This window comes from Mustela erminea, chromosome 6 (genome assembly GCF_009829155.1).
Source record: "Mustela erminea isolate mMusErm1 chromosome 6, mMusErm1.Pri, whole genome shotgun sequence".
Classification (NCBI taxonomy): Eukaryota; Metazoa; Chordata; class Mammalia; order Carnivora; family Mustelidae; genus Mustela; species Mustela erminea.
Genome location: NC_045619.1, coordinates 46,676,186 through 46,694,128, shown reverse-complemented (window position 1 = coordinate 46,694,128; position 17,943 = coordinate 46,676,186). Strand labels below are relative to the sequence as shown.

General features: G+C 37.4%; 1 protein-coding gene across 2 annotated transcripts in view; it reads right to left on the bottom strand.

Moving 5' to 3' along the window:
• Nucleotides 1-17,943, bottom strand: part of PTPRB (protein tyrosine phosphatase receptor type B) — a 113,155-nt gene that overhangs the window by 49,428 nt on the left and 45,784 nt on the right. For both annotated transcript variants that reach the window (XM_032347032.1, XM_032347033.1), the window contains 5 exons: nucleotides 17,582-17,845; nucleotides 15,562-15,831; nucleotides 13,216-13,476; nucleotides 8,398-8,664; nucleotides 4,213-4,476 (listed from right to left, as the gene is read on the bottom strand). In XM_032347032.1, the coding sequence (XP_032202923.1) occupies nucleotides 4,213-4,476; nucleotides 8,398-8,664; nucleotides 13,216-13,476; nucleotides 15,562-15,831; nucleotides 17,582-17,845 (1,326 nt within the window). The remainder of the gene's footprint in view (nucleotides 1-4,212; nucleotides 4,477-8,397; nucleotides 8,665-13,215; nucleotides 13,477-15,561; nucleotides 15,832-17,581; nucleotides 17,846-17,943) is intronic.

The window sequence follows — 17,943 nt, the reverse complement described above, 5'->3', positions numbered from 1 at the left end:
GAGGATCATTTTTCTTCCATTTAAAAACAATCTTGACAAAAGGCTTGCAGTATCAAGGTCAGATAGATAGGAAACATTCATGAGTTGACGTAGAGAAGAAGTAAGGGGTTAGTAGGATTACATATCCTTTGATTCTGGTATTTTTAGGTTCCAAGTTGATCAACATAAGACACTGACATAAGGCTGCTTCCCAAATGGAAATCTACTTTTCAGATCTCAGGCATTATTATGATTATCAGTATAATTAGATCTTAAATCATTTGAGGGTAGGGAATAGTTTTTTATATCCCTGACCAGTGCTTTCAGAAATAGCATGATGTAATGGAAATAGTACTGGAACTAGGTGAGGTTGATTACTGGTCAGCCATGTGGGCTTGGAAGAGCTAAGTTTCTCTCTGGGACTTGATCTACAAATGAGATGGGATTAGATCAATCCATGAACACTTTCAATGTTAGCATGCTGTATTAATGTAAATCAGTGGTTTTTAAACTTTTTGAAGTCAAAGAGACTTTGAGAATCTGATAAGAGCTACCCACTCACTCCAAAAAGAAACACACATACCTTTCTTATCTGCAATAACTTCATGGACAGTTTTGGGGGTTATGACATTCTTAACATCTATCCATAGAGCACTAGCTAAAAACTGCTGATCTAAGTGATTTCTGATTATTAATTCAGTGAACATTTATTGAGTGCTTATTGGATTCCAGACCCTGTGCTAGGTAATAGGATGATGTGAATTGCCTTGGTCCTCTGGAAAAAATAACATAGTTTTAGGTTTTTATAAGGTCTTTGAGTCCAGAAGATGATTGGCTAATTCTTGCATTCAGCAACAATAAAATCATGGGTGCTTATATGGGCCAGGTATAGAGAGAAACACAAAAAGGATTTGGTTCCTGTCGTCAAGGCAACCACAGAGGGAGAGATGCAGATGACTGCAACGAATAGTAAATGTCTCCTAGAAAAACATCAATGGGAACTTAGAGGGACACATGACTCAGCTATGAAAACTAATCATGATGAAATTAAGTGGCTAGAGCAGAAAGATAGGAGACCCATTATAAATTTAAGTAATAAGAACCTCTGTCCTGGTTATTGGCAAGAAAAGCAAAATAAAGACATATCAGTGAAAAATTTTGTGGGAGGTCAATGAGAAGATCCTAGCAAAGGATAACATGTGTCAAAAGTGATTTTGAAATTTTCAGTTTAGGTGAGTGTGAATACACTTTGGTTTTAGAAATTTGACAAATTCATTTTTTATAGTATTTCTTTTAATTTCTTTTTTATTATTATTTTTTCTAGTTTTATTGAGAAGTAATTGCCTTATATCACTGTATAAATTTAAGGCATATAGCATGATGGTTTCATTTATATATATTATGAAATGATTGCCACATTTGGTTCAGCCAACATCCGTCCATTCATACAGACATAATAAAGAGAAAAGAGTGAAGAAAAGAAAAAAGGAGGAAAATGTTCTTAATATGATGATAACTCTTATGATTTAACCTCTTAACTTTCTTATGTATTGACATCATGGGGCACATTACATCACTAGCACTTATTTATCTTATAGCTGGAACTTTGTACCTGTTTACCATCTTCCTCCAGTTCCTCCTTCCCCCACTCTCTGCCTCTGTCTTTTCCTATTAGTTTGCTTTTGCTTTAGTTTTAGATTCTACATACAAGTCAGGTCATTGAGTATTTGTCTTTTCTTTTTGACTTATTTCACTTAGCATAAAACCTTTAAGATCCATGCAGGTTGGAGCAAAGTGTAGGATTTCCTAATTTTTATGGCTGAATACTATTCCGTTGCATAGATATGCCACTTCTTTTTTTTTTTTTTAAGATTTTTTTATTTATTTGACAGACAGAGATCACAGTAGGCAGAGAGGCAGGCAGAGAGAGAGAGAGAGAGAGAGAGAGAGGAGGAAGCAGGCTCCCTGATGCGGAGCTCGATCCCAGGACCCTGGGATCATGACCTGAGACAAAGGCAGAGGCTTTAACCCACTGAGCCACCCAGGTGCCCCGATATACCACTTCTTTATCCATTCATCCATGGACAGACCACTCAGATTGTTTCCATGTCTTGGCTGCTGTAAATAATGCTGCTATGAACACAAGGGTGCAGATATTTTTTTGAGCTAGTGCTTTTGTTTCTTTTGGATATAATCCCAGAAGTGAAATGTTTGGATCATGGGGTAGTTTTTAAATTTTTGAGGATCTTCCATACTGTTTTCCACAGTAGCTATACCAGTTTACACCCCCAACAGAGCACAAGGGTTGCCTTTTCTCCATGTCAATGTCAGCATTCATTACCTCTTGTCTTTTGATGATGGCCATTCTAACAGCCAAAAGAAGATATCACATTGTGGTTTTAACTTGCATTTTCCTAATGACTAGTGATGTTGACCATCTTTTCATTTGCTTGTTGGCCTTTTGTATATCTTCTTTTTTTTTTTTTTTTAAGGTTTCATTTATTTATTTGACACAGAGAGAGGGAGATCACAAGTAGGCAGAGAGGCAGCCTGAGAGAGCGGGGGAAGCAGGCTCCCTGCTGAACAGAGAGCCTGATGTGGGGCTCGATCCCAGGACCCCAAGATCATGACCTGAGCTGAAGGTAGAGGCTTAACGCACTGAGCCACCCAGGCACCCTACGTATATTTACTTTAGAAAATGACTATACAGGTCCTTTACCCATTTTTAATAAGGTTATTTACTTTTTTGCTATTGAATTGTATGAGTTCTTTGTATTTTAGATATTAACCACAAGTTTGGGTATTAACCCATTATCAGGTGTATGGTTTGCAAATATTTTTCCCAATCCATAGGTTGTTTCTTCACTTCGCTGATGGTTTCTTTTGCTGCGCAGAATCTTTTTGTTTTGATGTAGTCCCAGTTGCTTGTCTTTGATTTTTTTTTTTTTTTGCTTATGCTTTATATGTCATATCCAAAAAATCGCCACCAAGACCCTATATTTTCTTGTAGGAATTTCATATTTTCAGGTCTTACATTAAACTTTAATTCATTTCACAAACAAATGAACTTAATTTATTTTGAGTTAATTTTTGTGAATGGTATCAGAGAGAGATCCAGTTTAATTCTTTTATGTGTGCACATCCAATTATCTCAGTACATTTATTGAAAAGACTGTCCTTTCTATGTTGAGTAGTCTTGACTGCCTTGTCAAAGAAACCCTGACATTTTTAAATGCCAATATCAACCCATAGCTCAGCAGGAGAGGCTTGACAAAATATTAATGTCGACCTTCAGCCGAAATCTCAGCTGTAAACCCCAAAAGTGTAAGTACATTGGGAAAATGGTAGCCATCTAAATTGAGTTCTTTCCAGAACATCCAAGACCTAACATTCATTGCCTTTGCTAGGATTTTGCTCCTGGTCCCAGAACAAAAAATGTTCATGTTTTTTCACCTTGTGTGAAAAAGAATGAATAGTGGACTTTGACCAAATAGATATTTCAGGAAGGATTTTAGGGCAGAGAACTTCATTGGTTACAGAGCCATTCAGAACTGGGTTTAAATACAGAAATGCACTGGCTCATTTAACAAGTTAAACAGTTGAGCAACTTATTTTTTAGCCTCCCTGAACCTTGATTTCCTGATCTGCAAAGTGGGAATAATGACAGTGATCTCCATAAGGAAATTGCAAGAATTAAGTTAGTTAACATACATAAAGTCAGTGTCTAGCAACCAAAAAGTACTCCCCAAACAGCAAATACTTGTTACTATATTTGAATATAATATGAATTCTAGCCATGAAAGTAGTGTTCATCTCACTTTAAAGGAAACGTGCTCACATAAGGAGTTTCTAGGGTCAAAATTTGAAGACTGTCACAATTCTGTGATCTCAACAGCCTTTAATCCTTTCATTACAGAATTGTTGCAGATCTGTTGCCTTGAGCCATATAGATAGCCACTTCCTTTTTCTTTCTTTCTTTCATTTTTTTTTTAAAAGATTTGACTGATTTATTTGAGAGAGAGAGAGAGAGAGCACGGCACACACAAGCAGGGGGGAGGGGCAGACAGAAAGGGATAAGGAGGCTCCTCTCTGAGCAAGGAGCCTGATGCGAAACTTGATCCCAGGATCAAGAGATCATCACCTGAGCCGAAGGCATAGGCTTAAACGATGGAGCCACCCAAGTGCCCCTAGCTAGCCCCTTCTTACAGAGCCTGGCTCTCCTGAGAGCCTTACCTGTTCGCTCCTGGCTGAAGGAATGGTTTTCATACTTGCCGCTCCTTGTAGTTATGGTCACATTGTAGAGGCGGCCCGGAGTAAGGGAGCTGAAGGAACAATCGCTGACAGACTTGGCAATAACGAGGGACTGAACGACCCTGCTGCCATGAGAGAGCGTCACCACATAGTTATCCACGTCTCCTGGAGCTGGCAGCCAGGAAATGCTCAGGTAGTCATTGCGACCAGAATTGTTTACTGTCACTCCACTCACACTGGAAGGGACTGGAATTTAAAAAGGGGGAGAACATTTGAAAAAAGAAAGCACAGTCAAAAGTCTGGAGTCATCGACAGCGGTCAGCAAAAACAGTGTGGACTCAGGAGATCTGGTCTGATTACCTAAGAGGTCAAAGACATGTGAGGGTTTCCCCTTAGCTTCTGGAAGCTGAGGGTTTTGGGATCAGCAAGGCTAATCCAAATAAAAATGCAAGAAGGTCTTTTGGGTGCCTTATAAATACAGGGATGCCACTACTGCATTTTTATGGTCTTGCTGTTTGCAAAGTATTTTAAGTGGAGGCATATTTATGTGAATGTGTCAGGAGGTTCCCTCAGCAGGAAAAGGAACAAACGTAACAATCCAAATGAATCAGCTCGAACCAAACTCATCAATAAGCAAAGATGTTTGAAGGGAAAGATGAAGAACACCATACAATTCTAAAGAGCTTAGACTTTGGCTTAGCTTTGATTTTCTTGTGATGAAGTTATTTATTCCTGGGGAGTCTAATAACACAGGAGAGGCATTGCGTCTGCCCTTTATAAAGCATTTCCTGCCCTCTAGTGGCAAGAAATAAACCTAAAAGCCTGTCTTGAAAACAACAAATCTGGAGATTGACCCAACAGTGGGCAGAAGGAACTATTGCGGGGATAGTGGCCACTATCGTTTGCTTATTTTAATTGGGGTTTAGTGCCACAGACATTTATGGAGAACCTACCATTTGCCACAGATACAAAAATGGAAAAGATGGGGATGCCTTCAAGGAGCTTCTTGGCTAGAGGCAGTATGCAAATTAATCATTGTGGTATTGAGTAGTAGTTATGTATGTATCAGAAATAAGTATACAGTAGATGGTATTGCCAGCAATAAATATCAGAATAAAATCCTGTAGAGTATGTGAATGCACTACTATTTCCCTTGCTGGCTCACTGCTGCAGCTAAATATTTTCATATAATCGTCAATATCCCTACCTCACGTACAATGGACAGGATCCAGCTAGATGACCTCTGAGAATCCTTCTAATCTAATACACTCTGATTTTGTGATTTAAGCCTCAAAGTCTTCTTTACACTTACAGGCACTTGTCCATCACCAAAAATTATAAATAGCACCATATGGAGCAGCTCTGCAAATGCTGTTCCATGTCTATAAACATTTCCTAGACATAAAGTGGAATCTTTTAGCCTTAATAGTTCTATACTGATGTCTTCCTCTCTCCTCCCTTCCTCCTTTCCTTCCCTTTATTTAACAATCTGGGCATCCCTTGGTTGCTCTCAGTAGAATTATGTTTGTCTTTCAAAAGTGCTAGAAATATTTGCAACTACTAACATTTTATTAGAAAAGATACAATTATCAAATGTTTTGTCAAAAATATAAATTCATGGTTACAAGAAAACAGATATAAAATTTGTTCTTCCTTTAGAACCAGCATTTTCCCAGGTTGGAACTAGATTTGTTAAGCATATCTGATATCTTTAACTTTAAATATTTCGCCACCTTCTCTAGACTGGGAGGGTTTATTTATATGTTTCAACTCTGGAAATTGAAGTGAGTAAGAAAACCTTTCAAAACCTTTCAGTTATTTCGGAACTGACCAACATTTCAGCAGTTTGAGTAGATGGCCATGATTATCAAGGCTTTAGCCGTTGAATGTTTTACAATTAACCACATATAAAATTTACTAACCCAGGCACCTTTCAAAATCTCTAATTACTGTGTTTCTATAGTAGTATCCCATTTCCCCCTTTTCTCATGATAATATCTGCACTCTTAATGTGTTTGAATAAAATAACTCTTGCTTATATTTACTCATATTTTGCCCTCTCCTCAAAATCCTATGATCATTCTGCAAAGAACTGTCTTGTTTTTGTATCCTTATACTTTTATATACTGTGAATCAAATACTGATACCTCTGCTACAATTAAAATAGAGGCATAAAAACAAAGCTCACTCATTTCAAGTGGTATCGGCAGCCAAACTATGTTAGTGTATCACAGTAAGTTGGAAAGCCCTTGACGTTTTTTAAAATTTGGGAATTAACTTGTGGGGCGGAATCTGACTAGTTGTTAAGCAAACTATTTCCTTTTCCTCTTGGACACATGCTAGGCTACATTTCCCAGTCTCCCCGGCAGTGAAATGTAGCCATTTAACTGTGTTCCTGCCAGTGGAATGTGGCGGGGGAAGTGATGTGTCTACTTTCGGGTCTGGTCATCTTCCCCCACTCCATGACCTCTAGTCTCTGGGGAAATGGACAGAGTTCTGAGGACCTAGAGGAAGGAAGGAGATGGTAGAAGCCTGGATCCCTGACTTACTGCTCGGGAAAGAACCAACCCCAGAACTGTCTAATCTGGAATCTCCATGCTGTCCCATTGGATAAGCAGGAAATAAGTCAGTCTGATCTGACTAATACAACTGCAACTCACTGGGAAATGGGTGCAAGGCCCTTCTCAACCCTCTCCTCAGCTTTCTTGTTATTTCTCCTTCCTCACTCCAACAGAGATACATTGTGGTGTATTATCAGGGATGGATTAGAAGCTGGAGGCTTCAAGATGTAAGCTAATGGCAGAGCTAGAGCCAGAATCTAGGTCGTCTGATTCCCAAGCTTAGCTTTTCCCCCACCCCCAATGACACTACACCAATGGCTGGTGCCCAGAAGTACTGAAAAAGAAGGAAGGTATCAGGAAGAAGGATGTAGGTAATAATGTTAGCTGCCACTGAATGAGAAAAATGGCACATCTCAGTGAATTTCTACTAAAACTATGAAATATCTTTTCAATGACTTAGTTGCATTTCTGGGAGAGCTAATGAAGTTAATGTTCCTTGGGTTCATTAAGTAGATAAGATTCATAATTTTAGGGGCGCCTGGGTGGCTCAGTGGATTAAGCCGCTGCCTTCGGCTCAGGTCATGATCTCAGGGTTCTGGGATCGAGTCCCGCATCGGGCTCTCTGCTCAGCAGGGAGCCTGCTTCCTCCTCCTCTCTCTCTGCCTGCCTCTCTGCCTACTTGTGACCTCTCTCTGTCAAATAAATAAATAAAATCTTTAAAAAAAAAAGATTCATGATTTTAAAAAAGGGACATATCTGTGATATCTGCAGCTGATAGAATCTAAGCATCAGGATCCGAGCATCAGAAATACAAGAGAAGCCTGAAATCCAACTTATAATCATATAGAATTAAGTAGGCAAATTCATTGACCTGATTCTGAGTTAATTAATAATTATCAAAGCTTCTATCAAATGCATTTCATTTTTTTCTTTCTAAGAAACTGGAACATAAATTTTATATTGTCTATTTATATTCTTTCTTGGTCTTGTGTAGAAAATTATATTTCCTTCTTTGGTGCCAGCCCTGTCTGACACAGGTAACTGTATACCACTTGTTTGTTGAATTAGCTCTTCGACCCATTGGTGACTGTGATCTCTTCAAGGTCAGGAAACATTGTTTAGGTGGTTATAGTATTAACTTGTTTAATGTTGCTTCTGAAAATATATGTGATTTGGGGATTTTATTAACTCCACTTTGGACCACAGAAATTAGAGATCATTTCCTTACTATGTCTTGAAACAAAAATAGGAAAGGGAGTGGAATATACTTTTTAAAAAAACTCTCACTTCTTGTTTATCTTAACTGGGACATAAACATTAAGGAAATCATCAACTGAATGAGGGGATAAGCCTAGGTGTCAAATGACTATTAGGTTACCACAACGGTTTTTCAAGAAGTTCTGACAGCTTTATGGGAGATTTTAGAAAATTCAGAATTTATTCTACCTACTCTCATTCAACCCTCAATTTCCATTCCTAGGAGAGCAACATATATGGATGGTTGGTATTGAAACCTGGTTTCTAGGAAAGTCAAAACTGGATCTGTTTTTAGGGTGCTTCAAAACATCCTAGAATATACTCTGGAGTTTCCATGTGCTCTTCTTACCTGTTCTTCCCTCCACCACCACTTGTCGGGATGAGATCCCACCGCTTACTGTTGTTACCACCACAGAGTAGAGGCTGCCTGATTTGAGGGAGTGGAAGCTGTATCTGCTGGTCTCACTGGAGACACTTTCATTTTTGATGACCACATTTTCATGGATCAGTAAGACTTGGTAGAATTCTATGTCTCCCAGGGCGTGGGTCCAGTTAGTAAACAGACTGCTAGTTGTTCCTTGGTTGGCCACATACAAGCCAGTCACTTGGGCAGGCACTGGAACACAGTAGACAAAGAGAAGAAGGAAAAAAAAAAACCACACAGATGACATTTAGTCACCCTAAAGAAGTATAGCAAAATGGGTCAAAAGTAGAGACAGTCTTAAAGATGTTAAAAATATATCTATTTTCTTTTGCTATAGATTCTCAACTCTATTTCCTGTGGCATATGGCAAACTACTCCCATACAGAAGCTGCTTATATGGGAAATCAAAATTGCTTCAGATCCACGGATGAGATGATGCTTACCTATTAACTAGTTTTGAACTTACATTTTCAATAATAAAAGAATGTTATTTTTTAATATTGTTTACTTTATGGGATTTTATCTGTCATTATCCCATGAGAACTGAGAACCTCATTACCTACCTGAGCTGATGGTTGTTACGGGGTGGTATTGGGAAATCCCTTCCACCTGATGATTAGGTTGTAGTTTAGAAAACTGGTTAATTCTTTGGCACATTCTCAAGAGGACCATTATTATTATACAGGAAGATGCTACAATAGTATACATTATATTATCCTATAAGAATAGTAATAATAATAATAGTGATAACCATAACAACTAGTAGGGATAAATGAGTGATAACTATGTGCCAGTTATGGACTCAATGGTTTTTAGAAATTATATTATTTGAATCTCATTCAAAAGTCTATAAATTTGACTTTGTTATTTTTCTTTAGAAGACCATATGATATAAATAACTTAGCCTATCTATTATCAGAGTGCTAACAAATAGTCATCCAGAGTCCAAAGCCTGATCTGCCTAAAACTGTGGGCCTGTGTCCTTTTCCTAATTAGCAACTATTGTGATTTCTAATCTATCCATTAAAAAAAATCTCTTACATAGATCTTGAAGCTGGCACTCAATCAGTTATATCTTCTTTGTGTGCCTCTTCCCTGAATTATGGTAATTAAAAGGATTGGGACCTTGGCACAATCCTTCTCAGAAATTGTTGACTTTTGGATTAAGATACAAATATACTCATTAAAAAGACACTACTGTACAGGGATCAGAAAATTCAATTTTCATTCTAAATTTCACATGGAAAGCAAAGGAATTAATATGGAAATAATTTGGAAAAAGAAGAACAAAGTTGGAGGAGTAACAACATCTGATCTCAAGACTTACTAGAAAGCTACAATAATGAAGGCAGTCTGATACTGGCAAAAAGATAAACATATAGATCGATGGAACAGAAATCAGAATCCAGAAATAGACCAACATATATAGAGTCAGTTGGTTTTTTACAGAGCAATTTTGTGGAGGAAGAATAGTTTTCTTCAACGAATAGGGCTGGAATTATTAGTCGTCCATATACAAAGAAATAAACCTTAACCCAAATCTCACAGACATATAGAAATGAACTCAAGATGGATTATGCACCTCAATAGAAAACCGAAAATTATAAAAGTTTTAAGGGACAATCTTTTGTGATATCGTGTAAGGCAAAGATTTCTTCAATATGACACCAAAAGCATAGTCTCTGAAAGAAAAAAACCTGATAAATTGGACACCAGAATTAAAAACCCATGATCTGCAAAATACACAAATAAATTAATCAAAAGACAAACCATAGTCTGATAGAAAGCATTTCAACACACATTTCTGACAATGAACTAATAACTGAAATATGAAGAATTTTCAAAATTCAATGATAAAAACAAACAACCCCACTAAAAAATGAACAAATATTTGAAAATATGTTCTCCCCTAAAGAGGATAAATGAATGGTAAATAAGCATGTGAAAAGTTGCTAAAAACTATTAGGAACTAGTGAAAGGTAAATTAAAACTACATAAGATACCACTACATGCTTATTGGAATGGTTAAAAAACCAAACAAAACACTTGTAATACCAAGGGCTGTTGAGATTGTGGAGAAACTAATCTCATATATTGCTGGTGGGAATGTAACATTTTACAACCATTCTGGAAAACAGTTTGGTAGTTTCTTACAAAGTTAAAAATACACTTACTATATGACCCAGCAATAAGAATGTCGGGAATGATGAAAATGATCTTAAGACTAAAAGAGTGTCTTGGACTTCCAGTTCCTACAGTATAGTGGGCTGCATACCCCAATAAACACAACTACATGTGTTGGATAAAATATAAAAATGTAAATATATGAGTGAGTTGTCAAGAATGTAAGGAATTCTCAGAGACTAAAAAGATAGGTAACCAGTTCAATGAAGCATACTTTCATCTTAAGGGCATCTTTCAAATACAAATAAAACTTTGATCAGTGAAATTGGAGGTAAAGTGTAGGACTTTCCCAACCTAAGAAACCTCATAGGTGACCCTGCATATCATTGGATCCTGAAAGGTTACATTCTAAGTGTAAGTGAAATAAATATTCCCTCTCTGCTCCTCATATTGCCCCAGCATACTTGGCACTGGGTGGAGAAAAATAATTATCACTGAGAATTCATAACCCTAGAACAATTTCAGTGAGTTTGCAACCCTTATTCATAAAACTGGGTGATCAGAAAACCTCCAAGTTGACAGTTTAGATTAAAATAGGTCTGGGTTGATAGCAGTCCTGTGCACCTCAAAGAATCAAATGAAAAGAAAATTCTTTCTAAAACCCATCTGTAAACAAGGTCTCAAAGAATTCCCACAGAGTAAGTTTCCAAGATATATGAGTTTACAGTGAAAAATCACACACACTTAAGGAAGTAAAGCACCATGAGCAAAAGGCAGCAAACTCAATAGACAACAGGATTGAACTTCTGAAGATTTAGATATTATGGTTATCAGATATAGAAGTTAAAATAAAAATGGTTTATTTGCTAATGGCAATAAAGGAAGATAATGGAAATATGACTAAAGAGCAACAGAGCACAAAACTGATTTGGAAAAAGAGCCAAAAAGAATGTTTAAAAGTGAAGAAATAAACAAGTAAAATTTAAAACTCAATGGATGGATTTAAAAAAGATTAGACAGAGCTAAAAAAAGAATTTGGGAGCTAAAACACAGGGCTGAGGAAATTATTCAGACTATAGCCCAGAGAGCAAATACAAGGAAAATATGATTTTATATATATATACATATATACACACACAGATATATACACATATATCTGTGTATATATATATTCTAGACTACTAGAAGAAGAATAGAAAGGGACTGGAGAAAAGGTGAGAGGTAATGTCAAAGAACTAATGGCTGAGAATTTCCAGGGTTGATGAAAGATACTAATCTACAAGTACAGAAATCATCATGATCTCAACCAAGATAGAGGCATCTATGTCTAGGTTATCACTGTAAACAACAGAACACTAAAGGCAAAGAGTAAATCTTAAAAGCAGTCATAGTAAACAGACTACCCAGAGAGAAACAGAAATTAGACTGATGTCTGACTTTTCAACAGCAAGAATAAATGCCAGATAGACAACAATATCTTCAATGTGAGAAAATAATATCTTCAGTGAGAGAAAATAACTTACTTTCTTCCTTTCTTTTTTTTTTTTTGAAAATAACTTTCAAAATAGAGTTGTAACACAGAGAAAATATCTTTCAAGTTTGAAAGCTATATAAAGACATACACAGAAAAACAAAAGTGTAAAGAGTTCATCCCTAAAAACTGTCTGCTTATGACCCTCATGATCCTGGAGTTCTGGGATCAAACTCCTCATGGGGCCCCCTGCTCATCGGGCTCTGTCTCCCTCTGCCCCCCTCCACTCATGATTGCTCTCTCTCTCTCTCTCTCAAAAAATAAATAAAATCCTTAAAAGAAAGAAAGAAAGAAAGAAAGAACGAAAGAAAGAAATTAATTTGAAGACTGTTCTCCAAAATGAAGGAAAGTAATCTCAAATGGAACTTGTGAGATACAGGAAGGGAAGATGAGAAGATAAGTGGTCATTTTTTGTGGGGTTAAAAAGGAGAGAGAAATAAAATACAGAACAATAATATATAAATTGGAAAAAGGGAGTCTTTGATGATGATTTTGCTTCCTATTTCTGAGAGAAGAAGAGAATTATCAAAGAATTAATTGCCACCACTATATCTACTTACTGGTATATTCATCCAATACTCTTTTCTTCCATCTGATCCTAAAGTTAAACTACTCATGTTCTTTTCTAAAGCCAATTCCTTTACTTGTGCTCTGGATCCCACAGCTTGCTTACTCATAGAATAAGTACAGCCATTCTTCCTCTCTCTTTATATTATCACCATTTCTTTCTCTTCTAGAACATTCCTATCAGCATAAAACTTATTATTTCTTCTATCCTTAAATAAAAGCCTCCTTTCAAACAGACCTTCTCTTTCAGATCATGCTCTACTTCTCTGCTTTCTTTTGCAGCAAAAAATCCTTGGAAAAGTTGTTCTCAGTTTCCATTTCAAAATAAAACCAAACAAATTAAAAAACAAATAAAACAACTACCAAGAGTTGAAATAGTGTAATAGAAAACAAACAATAGGAAACATTCATAAAACAATGACCAGTACATAATAGGCATTCAGTGAACATTTGTAATTCAAACATTAAACAATTCAGTAGTCAGGATACTTTTTAAAGTTTAAAACTTATAAAAAAATTACCTGTTCTTCCTTTAGTTGAAGATGAATTTTTTAAATCTCCACTAATACTGGTGACTGTAGCTACATATTTTCGTCCAGGCACCAGGTCAGTAAAAGTGAATTCTTTGGCATCTTTGGGGAGCGACTTGTGGATGAGTAAGAGGTCTCTGTCAGCTAGTGAAATGATGTATTTCTCCCATTCTGCTACAGGGGTTTGCCACATGATGCCCAAAGAGGTTTCATTGGCATGTTTGACACGAAGCTGGAGGACAGCCAGGGGGACTAAGGAAAAAGCAATGGAGACTGCGTCATTGACTTGCCTCAGAAACACTCAAGAATTTCTTAGAGAGCTGTTCTCTTCCAACCACAGGAGTGTTCCAGTTCAGCATTTCTTTTCTGAAAGTGTAGGAGCTCTCGGGGCAGGGGGGGGGAGTTCATCTCAAAAATTGTGTGTGTGTGTTTTTAAAAGATTTTACTTTTAAGTAATCTCTCACACCCAACATGGGGCTTGAACTCACAGCCAAGAGGTCAAGAGTTGCGTACTTCACTGACTGAGTCAGCCAGGCATACCAAATTTTGTTTATATAACCTATCCAGAAAGGAGGATTCAAAAGAATACACTGGAAAATGCTTTCCTGGGTCATTTATTTTGACCACATATTACCTTGAATGTTTATTTCTTCATATGAATTCTATGATATGAAAATACTTAATTCAATCATATCATCCACAAAAACACTGAGAAAGGTCCACATTTGACTGTATAGATGAAATTAGGAGTATTTTTTGCCCTGTTAGATAGGAAAGACAAAGTGCTTCCCTTTTTCTCTGGGTTCCCAACTTTCTCTGGAACATTTCTGAGAAGTGGACACTGATGTATCCATGAAAGGGAAAATAATAATAGTATAGCTGGCAAGCAAGAATAGTATCTGATTAAAGGTTCCCATTATCCAAAGAATTGAAATTGTTTCCCTTTCTCTAAAAGGTTTCATTACAATTTCTAGGACACATTGCTAAGAGTAAAGTACTAGTCCCATAAAGCAATAGGGAAAAAAATTATGGAAGAACAAAGTGTATAAAATTATATTGATTTCTACATTAAAGAAATTTTCTGTAATTCTGTTCTAATTGAGTCCTGAAATCTGTATCTTCCTTCTTTAATATATTGAAATCAATTGGATTGTTTTATCAAAGCCTACTTCAACTAACCTTATTCACCTAGAGGTACAGTTTAAGAAAAGTTCTCCTGATAATTATGCCAACTGCTGAGAGCCCCTACTGTTTCTTGACAGTATTCCAAGTTATTTGAGGTGAATGAGATAAAATATGGGAAAGGACATAGATACTTGTCCTGTAAAATGCTGAAATGAGCTTGGTTTAAGCTTAAATAGGCCTTTGATCATTATCTAAGGGATATTAATATTTAAAAAATGAAGATATGACTGGAAGACCCAGTTGACAAGCTAAGGATATCTTGATCTTCTTTTACATTCTTCTAAGAACATTGAATCAAAGTAGTTATTTCCTTATCATCAGGCAAGACTAAGAGAGAAGATACTTGAATTTCACTCCAAGTGTGGAGTATTCCATGTCATAGGAATGTTGAGTTTAGAAGGACAATTCTCTTATTTGAAAGTTGAGCAAATAGTCTCAGAGGGGTTGTGACTTCCCCAAGGATTTACAGTATAGTGGTGACAGTCAGAATACCAAGACCCATGTGTTGGGATCCTCATTCTCTTCTACCTTAAAATCCAAATATATTCCACTTCCCTTTAATAACCTTTCTTTGGGGGCGCCTGGGTGGCTCAGTGGATTAAGCCGCTGCCTTCCGCTCAGGTCATGATCTCAGGGTCCTGGGATCAAGTCCCGCATCGGGCTCTCTGCTCAGCAGGGAGCCTGCTTCCTCCTCCTCTCTCTCTCTGCCTGCCTCTCTGCCTACTTGTGATCTCTCTCTGTCAAATGAATAAATAAAATCTTTAAAAAAAAATAACCTTTCTTTGGACCATGAAATTCCCTCATTAGTCAACATTAGGTCAAAGCAATGGTTTCTAACACTGACCACTAGCAAAAAACTGTCAACTATCTTCTTTTGTGGGAAGGATTCTCCGATTGTTTTCTTCTTATTCTTTTGGTGTTTAAAATGTCTTTCTTTTCATAAAATAATGGATTTATTAGTGGAAGCAATTTTTAATGTTCTAATTTGACAAAAATAAACATTACCAAAACTAATTCAGTCTAAAAGTCTATAATATCTCAAATTCAGGGAACATGGTGGGGGCGGGGGGAGGCATTGACAGCTACCTGGGTTGCTTGGGAGAGGGACCAAGTTAAGGTTCCAGCGTCATTAACACCTTTGTATTTGCTTACCTGTCCTGCCTTGGGAGCGCTTAGAATTCTTCAGATTTCCACTCTCAACAGTGACTTCTACTTCATACTGTCTTCCTGGTATGAGCCCCAAATCATCTATGGTGTAGTGAGTCTCCTCCTTTCCCACGGTGATGTTGAGCAGCACCACAGAATCATTGAAGAGCAGGATACGATACTGCTCCCAGTCTCCAGCAGGGGGCGACCAGCTCACTACTAGGGACCTTATCGAACCATTGCTGTTTACCTCCAGGTTCCCAACTTTGTCTGGAACTAAACGGTGAAATGATGTCAAAAAGGAGATTCTAAAAACCAAAAGTAAGGATACTGATTCACTTTTCATGGGCAACAGTAGATAAGAGACCTAATAGCTGCAGTTCAAAACATTTCTATTTGTGGATTGCAAATGAGTATTTTTTCCTCATTTTGGAGACATCAGACACTCAAGAAATGTATGCTAAAATCATCTTAGTAAAAATCAATAATGGATCTTCTGTAACACTGTTAATAATCTAGCAATCTGACCACTATGTTTTATTGACTGCACACCAGCCCTAGAGACAATATTGACGTTGCCTCTAATGATATTGACGTTGATGGATGTGGTGTCTTTTGGTAGAGACACTGCATGTCGTGGTCATGAAAGGGACCTTCCTTTATCAACTGACAAGATTAATCTTCTTGCAAGGTAGCTCTGGTCTAATTATTCATTTGCATAAAAGCATGCAAGGTCTCTCCATTAATTACAGAATAAAACATCAAATCCTGGGTCTGGCATCTGTAGCTTTCCAAAATCAGACCCGATATCCTTCTGGTCTTAATTCTGACTAGTCCCTGCAGCCACCCACCCTGCTTCTGCACTCTCTGCCATACTGGCCTCCAGGTGCATGTTCGGCAGACCTCTAAATATACTGGGCCCTTCTTCCTCCATGCCTTTGCTTATACTTGCTCAAATACCCTTCCCTCTTTGGCCTCTTCCCTTGTCAAGAGCCTCACAATTTTTAGGTCCAGTTAAAACCCATTTCCTCCAAGAAGTCTTTACTGGTCTCCTGAACAAGAATTTGCTCTCTTGTTTTTCTGACCATATGGCTCTTACTTGGAATCTCTAACAGCACAGAGAATGGACCCTGGAATTAAACACTCTGGTTTAAATGCCAACCCCACCATTCACTGCCTAGATGACTAGGGACAAGTTATTTGAGCTCTCTGAATTATCTCTAAAATGATGATAATAACAGAACCTCTCTTATGGTAATGGTATCAAGTGTTTGGTTAGTGTCTGATACATGGCAACGTCAATGCAATTACTCTTATTAAAGTATATCGTTTTTATTTTTTGTGTGTATAGTCTACATTTGTCTGATTAAAATATAACGTCCTTAAAAGCAAAGGTTGGCAAGGTAAATATTTCAGGCTTTCCAGGCCACATCCGGTCTCTGTCTCATATTTATCTTTCTTTTTCCCTAAAAAAAAAAAACCTTTTATATGTAAAAACCACTTTTAGCTCGGGGCTACACAAATACAGGTTACAGGGCATATTTGGTGTAGTTTGCGGAACTCTGACATTTTAACAACTTCCCAAACTCATAGCACAGTAATTTATATAGAGAAGGCACTGGATAAATATTTAGTGACATAAATTAATAAAATAATTTGTGGAAAACATGGTTAAGTGCTAACTGGCTCTCACTCTAGGAGTTAATCAGAAATATTTTATTCCTTAGTATCAAAGCTAATGCATTTACACGACTTAAGTGGTGTGACATGAAACAGCACAGGGCAGAGCCAGTTTATGCACACCATTCAGGAAGCACTCCAAACACATTTGCTTAAATAACTCAGAGGAATGCAATTAACCTTCTGTTTCACTCTGTATAGGGGGCCCTGGCCCATGGGCAACCTCAGTCATGTAGACTACATTTCCCAAGTTGGAAAAGGAGTCTTCCTTATAACTTATTTTGTTCTAAGATGGATCAGAGAATGATCTGGACAGCCAAGGAATATTCTGGACCCCTACACTCACCTGTTCTGCCCACTGCCATCTTCTGAGCAGACAATTCACCAGAGACACAGCTGATGGTAACTTGATAAAGACGTCCAGGGGTTAAGTCTTTAAATTGGGTTTCAGTAACCTGGGGTGCTAATGTTCTGGATTCTTTGATAGTCCCTTGGTGAAACAGGGTAATGTTGTAGGAATCCACATTGCCGGAAGGTCTTTGCCACCTGACTTTTAGAGAGGTCAAAGTGCCATCATTTGTCACCTTCAGATTTGAGACCTCCATGGGGGCTAAGTAGAAGAAAGGAAAAGACATTTTAACTCAGGACATAGTACCTGTCTTATTATGGCCAAATTTGACCTGCATTTTAGTCCCTACAAGATTCACA